This window comes from Engraulis encrasicolus, chromosome 15 (assembly GCF_034702125.1).
Source record: "Engraulis encrasicolus isolate BLACKSEA-1 chromosome 15, IST_EnEncr_1.0, whole genome shotgun sequence".
NCBI lineage: Eukaryota > Metazoa > Chordata > Actinopteri > Clupeiformes > Engraulidae > Engraulis > Engraulis encrasicolus.
In genome coordinates, this window is record NC_085871.1 from 110,872 (window position 1) to 120,000 (window position 9,129).

The 9,129-nt window shown below is 45.7% G+C and overlaps 1 protein-coding gene across 4 annotated transcripts in view; it reads right to left on the reverse strand.

The window, feature by feature from the left end:
* dennd5b (DENN/MADD domain containing 5B) overlaps window positions 1-9,129 on the reverse strand; it is a 91,592-nt gene that overhangs the window by 18,758 nt on the left and 63,705 nt on the right. For all 4 annotated transcript variants that reach the window (XM_063216726.1, XM_063216725.1, XM_063216724.1 and 1 more), the window contains 3 exons: window position 9,129; window positions 7,295-7,526; window positions 5,382-5,613 (listed from right to left, as the gene is read on the reverse strand). The exon at window position 9,129 is cut by the window's right edge and continues 202 nt beyond it. In XM_063216726.1, the coding sequence (XP_063072796.1) occupies window positions 5,382-5,613; window positions 7,295-7,526; window position 9,129 (465 nt within the window). The remainder of the gene's footprint in view (window positions 1-5,381; window positions 5,614-7,294; window positions 7,527-9,128) is intronic.

The window sequence follows — 9,129 nt, forward strand, 5'->3', positions numbered from 1 at the left end:
CACACAGCACAATGGGGCCTGCCACTTGAGGTATCTCCACAAGGAGCTTTGGCACAGGATCAAAGCCGTGCAATGTAGTGTCGTACCGTTCATTAGGGGACATGAATGCTGTACACTGTTAGCCTGGTGAACCAGCGCCACCCGCTGGACGGCAAAATGTTTTGTCTACGGGTGGGTCTGGCCTCGCACAATGATTCAATGAAGCCAGAATGCCATGAATCTGGCAAACCAATTACAACGCAAAGATGTGTTTTGAATCAAAGCGGGCAGGGTTTTGAGGGAAGGTTGTTCTCATCAACAATCTTCGGATGTATTATGCATCGAGGCCAGACTAAATTAGACATCCACATTTAGTCTGGTTTATCAGGCTAGTACACTGTCCCTTTCATCCTGGCCGCACTCATCCAGCCTCTCCTTTATCTGCCTTTGTGTTTGGTCTCCATCCTCTCTCCTCCTTTCTTCCATGTTCCATCCATCTCTTTTTCTCCCTCTTTCTGCTCTTGCCATCATCAGCTTCCTTTATCTGCCTTCATGTAGGCCATCCATCCTCGGTTTCTTCTTCTTCTTCTTCTTCTTCTTCCCCAGCCTCTTTATCAGCCCCTCTGTGTTTCCCCTTCTCCCTCCACCCCTCTTCCTTTCTCTGCCTCTCTCACTCCCCCCTTCCTGGAGGCTACATTACATAAGTGTTCGCTGCCATATATGCACTTGGTGGTGTGTGCAGACTGATGCACATCCTACAGCACAGTCAGCTAGGTCCCTCTAATCTAGTGTTTCTCAACAGGGTCTCTACACTGGGGAGCCCTAAGGAGAAAGATACAGCAGAGAGGGGGTGGTGATTGGCTACCATTGGGCTGCATTAGTCCATTTTATTTTTTAATACTAAGGGGGGGATTGACAGGCTCAGAGAACCACTGCTCTACATTTAAATATTTTTTTGGCACAGGTGGTCTTGGCACAGACAGAGATGAGGCTTAACAGTTGAGAGAGACAACATACTGTAGGTCCTGTAGCCCCTTACCAGAAAACGGCCCGCCACTGGGGCGTTGTAATAGTCACTGAAAAAAACAAACTACCCTAGTGCTACACCACTATGACAGGCACAGGGCTTTTTGTAATACATTACGATTTGGTCATCGCCATTCTGCTAACAGCTAATTTAAAACAGTGGCAGTGTCTTGAGGGGTTATGTATTAGAAAAAAAGTGTCATCATTAACACAGTGCAGTTAGTACCACACTGGATTAGTACTGCAGCTGACTTCTCTAACCTTTGTTCAGAGCTATGCCCACTTCACAAGTTTTCAGCAGCATCCATTGCATTCTGTTTGACTATGCCCATGATGTTCACGAGACAGATCGATTCCACAGCACTTGATTGATGTCTGCACTTTCCTGGCAGACCATATTGTGGTGTGGTGTGGTGTGGTGTGGTGTGGTGTGGTGTGGTGGTGTGTGTGGGATAAAGAGACTCTAAGATAGAGATGCTGATACACAGGAGGCATCTCCCCGGTCTCTGAGTCTCTCTGGTCGCCTTAATATGCCCGAGGGCTCCATTTACATCCCTGACCTCATTAGCGCTCCCTCCACACACACGCACACATATATAAATGAGCACACACACACACACCTAATCTGCAATGCTGTTGTGTGTGTGTGTGTGTGTGTGTGTGTGTGTGTGTGTGTGTGTGTGTGTGTGTGTGTGTGTGTGTGTGTGTGTGTGTGTGTGTGTGTGTGTGTGTGTGTGTGTGTGTGTGTGTGTGTGTGTGTGTGTGTGTGTGTGTGTGTGTGTGTGTGTGTGTGTGTTCAGAGAGTGCACAAAAGAGTGTGCATGGGTGTGTGGTGTGTTTTTGTTTTTACGTATGTGTGCTTGATGAAAGTTTAATGAGAGAGCGGCGTAGAAACTTCTCCAATTTAACTTACTTCTCCGCAAGACTTCAACAACATGTTTTTGTTTGCCCGGTCTGTCATCAACATATTCTGAGCTCATTAAGAGAAGGTTATAATTAAAGATGATGGAATACCAGACATTTTGTGTACAAACAAAATTATTCACCAGCAGACACACAGGCACACACACACGTGCACTAGTGCACATGCATGCACACATGCACGCATACGCGCAGACACACACACACGCGCAGACACATACACGCGTGTGCGCACACACACACACACACACACACACACGCACGCACGCACACAGCTGAGGAGCCAGATGGTCATTGACTCTCCAACAGGCTCTCTACCTGCACATTGCTGCTGCAGTCCAATGCAAGACTTCCTCTTACAGATGCAGCAAACGCAATTAGTGAAGTTAATGAGCTGAAGTCGAACGAGTTTTAATGAAGACAAAAGACCAGACCAGCCAATATTAAAGAACGTGCGCATGCGCGCACACACACACACACACACACGCACGCACGCGGTGCATACACACCGCGGCACACACGCGTGCACACACGCATACATGCTCACACACACACGCACACGGCGCATACACACGCACGCATGCTCACGCACACACATGCGCGCGCGCGCTCACACACACACACACACACACACACACACACACGCTCACACACAAGCGCGCTCAAACACACAAGCGCGCTCACACACACACGCGCGCTCACACACACACACGCGCTCACACACACAGACGCGCTCACACACACACACGCTCTCACACACACACGCGCTCACACACACACACACGCTCTCACACACACACGCGCTCACACACACACGCGCTCACACACACACATGCGCGCTCACACACACACATGCGCGCTCACACACACACACACACACGCTCACACACACACACACACACACACACACACACACACACGCACACGCTCACACACACACGCTCACACACACACGCTCACACACACACGCTCACACACACACGCTCACACACACACACACACACACACACACACACACACACACAGGCTCCTTTTAAAGGACTAACTCACACGTGCTTGAGTCACAGGGAGCATTGACCCTGGAACTGTGCAGAACTGAAACGTCAGCAGACAGAATGGGTTCCTCTTTACTCTCTCTCTCTCCACACTGCCTCAATGCCACACTGCCGGGCAATATGACGATATATATCGTTATCGTGATATAAAAGTGTATATCGTGACCTTTCTCCTATATCGTTTATATCGTGAGAGTAATTTTATCAGTTGTACACAATTGAATATCATTTCATTACATTTCATGTTGTCACAATACACTATCAGTTCATGTTACTGTAAAAATAACAATAAAAAGATCCATTTTAAAGAAAGGTTGTTTTGCGACATGAAAAAATAAAGAGCAAATAAAGAGAATAACTGAAATCGTATGTAATTGTGCTATATCGTGATATATATCGTTATCGTGATATAAAGTAATCCATATCGTGATACAGGTTTTTTTCCATATTGCCCAGCCCTATCTGAAGGAGAACTTTATGCAACTTCACCAGACCACTCTATTGCCCATGTTGACATCTGGTCCTTTACCTTCACATGGGAGAAGAACTTAATGCAACTTCACAAGATCTCTCTATTGTCAGTTTTGTTGTCCTTTTTGCTTTCACATGGCCAAGACTAGCCTCTGAAGGGCACGCCTAAAATGTTAAAACCCTTTTCTGTTGTCCATTTTGTAAGTCTGCACTTTCAGCTTCACTTGGGCCAGACTTAAGTCTGACAGACACATTCATGCAACTTCACCAGGCTCTTGTATTCTTCAATGCTTCTACTAGACTCCTGTATTCTTCTATGCTTCTATGCTTCTACTAGACTCCTGTATTCTTCATTCTGTCGTCTGCTCTTTTACCTTCACCTGAGCGAGTGACTTCATTAAAAAACAACTCACATCTCTCCACCCCCCCACCCCCACCCCCCTCCTCTCAGGGTGGCCATTATCAGAGCATCTGGAGCAGTCTGCCCTTTTGTCTGTTTGGGTGTGTGGGTGGGTGTGTCGCAGGCAGACACACAAGACTCATTTTTGTCAAATCATCCTCCAGCCCACCTTCTTCCAATGTCCCTGCAGACTGCCTTGTCTCTGTTTAAACTTCAGATGACAAAACCAAAAAAGCATGGCCTCACAAACATTTCCAAAGCATAATCTAGCACTGTGTTGGCAATCTTTAAATCTTTTTGCATGTTATTGTTATGGTGTCAGCAGGCTGTGATTTCACTACAAGCTGTAACCTACAGGTTGTATGTACTGTATGTTGTAGTGCTGCATGTAACAAATGAATGCTGTTAACTCAAAATCAACATTCATGATTCCTTCCTGTGTCCGCCACAGAGGGAATTTCAATACTTATCATCATCTCTCTGGGTGAAGAATTGTAGAAATTTTAATTGGCTAGTTTATTGAATTGCTGGAACAAAACGTTACTAGATCGGAGCTTCCCAGAATCCTGTAAGCTATAAACATACCATCTTTGTACCAACTTTGTCAGTATACGTGAGAAATGAGGTGCAACACGTAGCTGGAGTTTGGTGTAGAAGTAAGTTAAATCGGAGGTCCTCCCTGCCATTAACCTTGCATGAACCACAGATAAACACAGGCACAGACACGGGCACACCTTAAAACCGAAGCCTAAACATGGAAATTGTTCAATGACTGTCACAAACCAACACAAACTTCAACTTCAAGGGAAATTGTGCAATGAATGCAAAATGATCGTGGAGTTAATTTCAGGGCTCCTTGGAGCTGAGCAATTCTAGCATCTGATCTTTAAGGGTGCTACACAAACAAAGACACGCTGTCACACATACAAATGAACTAACAGACTTCAACGAGGGAATTGTGCAATGAATGCAAAATGATGATTGAGTTCATTTAAGGGCAACCTGGAGCTCATTGGAGATCAGCAGGACCAAACGTCTGTTCCCTGACTGTCCGCTTCACATAATATAAACCCCGACGCGGTGCTTTTCCTGATAGGGGCCGATTTCCCTAACTTTATCCCGCTTATTACATGGCTACCCTTAGAACATTGTTCGTCATAATTATGACAACGACATGCTGATTTAATGAGAAGTTTAACCTTTGGGGAACTTGAATGACTTCCACGACACAAAATAGTTTGTGGACTTCCAAACTCGGTTTGCCATTCTAGAACACAGCGCAAAATCGTGTGCGGTGTGCGCGAATTCGTTGCCGATTTCCAACATGGCGGCCCCCTACGATACTGATGACACAGCGACTTGAGTTGTCAGTTGCTCTGTTGGTCCCATTCCTGTCTTTCCCATTCATTCTGAGATGCCAATGATCTGTCTAATCTGAAATAGCTGCCGTGAGGCGTCGCCAAGATGGCCGCCAAGAGAAGGAACTTATGGGAAAAGACTTTAGACAGACGACAGTGACGGCAGCTCACCTGACTCCTCCAGGATGGTGCACCTCTGGTAGCAGGATGAGCGCAGGCTGGGGGCGCGCACGTTGAAGAGACGGGCCTTATCGATGCGGCCATCGAAGACACGCAGCATGGGCTCCTTCTCCTCCCACTGGGACATGATCTTGTTGTCGATGAAGGTGGCGAACATTTGCGTCTCGATGAAGTGTGACAGGAAGGGGAGGTAGGGCTCTGGCTGGTCTGAAAGGAAGGAGGCCTACGGAGAGACCAGGGAGATGTACACACACACAGGCACACATACAGACACAGACACAGACAGACACACAGACACAAATGGTTATTTTTTGTTTGCTAGGGACACACCATTCTCAGCGGTCCCGTTTGCATTGGCCACAAACAGACCCAATTTCACACGACCCTCAAACGATTTCTCACAAAACACAGAACTCATTTCCTGTGTCCTTGTGAGCAAACAGTGGCCCCCTGCCAGTTCCACTTCTCTCTCTCTGCCATCGCTCCAATACTAAAAAACAGACATCCCTGTGGAGTCATCTGCAGTCTATTGGTCCTGCAATGATTTCTGAGAGGATGAGAAGGCCACGTTCAATACTCCACTAAAAGAGAGTGCATTCTGAACGGCTTCTATTTAAGGTGGGATTAAATTAAAAGCATGGTTTGAGCAATCCTTTAAAGAAAACCTCCTCTCTCTCTCTCGCCTTACTATTAGGAATTATATGAAATTGGATGAGGAGCACCTTAAAGGACTGAGTATTCAGCAGTTCCGGGCCGTTTTCTGAACCAATTGGTCAGTTTTACATTTTTTAAACAAAATTTGCTGAGTGGCTTTAAGGGCAGGATTAATTGAGACGATTGCACACAGACAGCTATTCTGAAGCAGGCAGCGACATTTCGGTGGAAAACACAGACAATGAAAAAATCCTTCGCACTACAGAAAAGGTTTCTATAAAAGGATATGGTTGATTTGGAGATACATGTTTTTTTTTTCCTTTTTAAAGCAGTGTGGTCCACTCCAGATACCTGAACAAAGTCTTCAGTGGTATGACACTGGGTTAACATTGGTCTTATAAGGGGGACTGTAGCAAAGATCAACATTTCTGTGGAAAACATTTTATTTGCATCCCCAGACAATGAAAGTGCTGGATAGTCATCCCATCTATCCTTTAGGAAGAGATGATCCAGGCCAAGCAGCGATCTTCCCTAAAGAAAACATCGCCGTGGCCCGAAGAAGGAAGAACGATCTAGCCTGCGGCCACCCCAGATAAGTAAAGGACTGCATGACAGATTGATGGAGAGGGCAACAGAGCACAATGAAAGAGAGGTGGGAACACTCTTCTTTCAGAGGATCTGCCTCTTCGTAAACGGGAAGAATGAAATGAGAACAAGAGGAGACATGACATGAGTACAGCCTATCTGCTGTATGTCTGTTCGTGGTCTCTTCTTTGCTTGTCTCGGTCTATCTAAGATTTTCTGTATGTCTGAACAAACTGGTCTGTATTGTGTCTGTATTGTGTGTGTGTGTGTGTGTGTCTGTGTCTGTATGTGTGTGTGTGTGTGTGTGTGTGTGTGTCTGAATCGGTGTGTGTGTGTGTGTGTGTGTGTGTGTGTGTGTGTGTGTGTGTCTGTGTCTGTGTCTGTGTCTGTGTCTGTGTTGTGTGTGTGTGTGTGTGTGTGTGTGTGTGTGTGTGTGTGTGTGTGTGTGTGTGTGTGTGTGTGTGTGTGTGTGTGTGTGTGTGTGTGTGTGTGTGTGTGTGTGTGTGTGTGTGTTTTAAAGTTGTTTTGGTTAAGGTGTTAAACAGTCCCACAGATGTTCGTGCCTCGCGCTATGCATAACACAACATGAAAGACAGTGGGAGTGCAAGCACAAAAATGGAGGAAAAAGACTGCAGTAAAGTTTCGTGTTTTTTGGTGGCTCTCACCTTGTCGAAGTTGTGCATCTGCTCGCGGTTGGTGAGCCAGGATTCCAGGTCGGGCGCGCTCTGGATGACGAAGGCCTCGTAGTCGGCGAAGAGCGTGGCGAAGCGGCTGGCGAAGACCTCGCGCAGCTGCACACTCAGCTTGGCGTTACGCAGCTCCTGCTCCTCCTCCGCTGACCTCCTGCCTCCTCCTCCTCCTGATTCTCCATCTGCCTCTGCATCGCCATCCTTCACACTGCAGAACAGGTTTACATGAAGAGACACCGTTAATTTGGAAACAATAGGGTATTGTTTAAAGGAAGTGTGCTCAACTCAGGATAACGGAAAAAAAGTCTTCAGCTGTGTGACACTAGGTTATTACATGTAGTGCAGAAAAGACTTTCAATATACATGCATAATTTTAAATTGGGATTTATTAGGCAAGGCGTTCCCACACTTAACCATGACATGGCCATGGTCCCTTTATTCAATTATTTATGTTTTTGTTTATTTAATTTGAAAACCACCGTATGTGGCAACATGACAAGCTGAAGGCTGAAGTTTGGTCTGAGCCATCTTCAGGGACTTAAGTCACAGACAGGTTTATACTCCAGAGTGTGGCCTTTCTCTACTGAATGTGGAATCAACTTCAACAATGTAGATATTCAAGTGAAATCACACACTGTTTGATATCAGAAAAGCTATATCATAAAATAGATGTCTCCAATAAACAATGCAACGACTTTAAAATGGATAATATCTGAACAGAAAAGGTTTACATAACAGAAGTAGTGTGGGCGCTGCTTATGCATTAAACAGTTAAGTGATCGATCCTTCTTTGTTCGAACAGTGATGCCCTCTAACAGCCGTTCTGCATAATTAATGAAGACCTCATCTGCCCATTGCATGGATAATCTACAGCTGATTTATGTTGCTACTGAACAATGAAGGCAGATACTCTAGAAAATAACATTTGAACAGTGGCCAAGCATGAAAGGCTGTGTTAAAAGGTTCAAGTGTTCCAGTGGGAGCAAGTGATTTTGGAAAAGTATTTTGTGATCTGTAACGACTAAATAGTCTGTCTTATCTGAATCTCTCTCCTGTCCATTAATGACCATATCTAATGGAATCGACAGCAGCGTTACCAGCAGTAATCGAACTATGGGTGCATACGAAAGTGCCGACTGCCTTCCTATGCAGAAGGCCAACAATAAGAACTGCCTATGTAGTACATCCAAATACCCTGGTAAGCTTTCAAACAGGAGGCGAACGGTATGCGGATGAATTTCTATATCTGATAATATTTGCAGTAGGCAAACGATGGTTGCTTTGCTATCCCTGATGTCAGCGGGAGTTCGGCATCTGTGCAGTCGGTCGTTGGTCATTAGTGCCATCAAGGGCGGGCCCCAGTTCCGTAAATGACGGTGTTGTAGTACGTCCAATTTGTGCTTACTATTGGTTAGCTTTCTACATAGAAGCTACTGGTCAGGGCACAGAGTGGTCGCTACTAGAAAGAAGGCAGTGCCCACCATAGGTGTTGGATTCATCCTATGAGTTGGATTGTGCTTTAGTAGTTGCAAACAAGTATTTATGGCTGTTCGTTAGTTTATAAAATATTTGTTTTGCTATTTTTTTTCCTTTTTACTGTTGTATTTTACTTGTTGCCTTTATTTCAATAGGACAGTGAGGTAATGACAGGAAGCGAGTTGGGAGAGGGAGACGGGGAAGGGTCGGCAAAGGACCCGGGCCGGAATCGGACCCAGGTCAGCCATGCAGCAGACAAGTGCCCTACTGTTAGCGGCACGGTAGAGCCTTTACTGTTGTATTTTCACTGTGTTTTTCAGTCATGCATATGCACC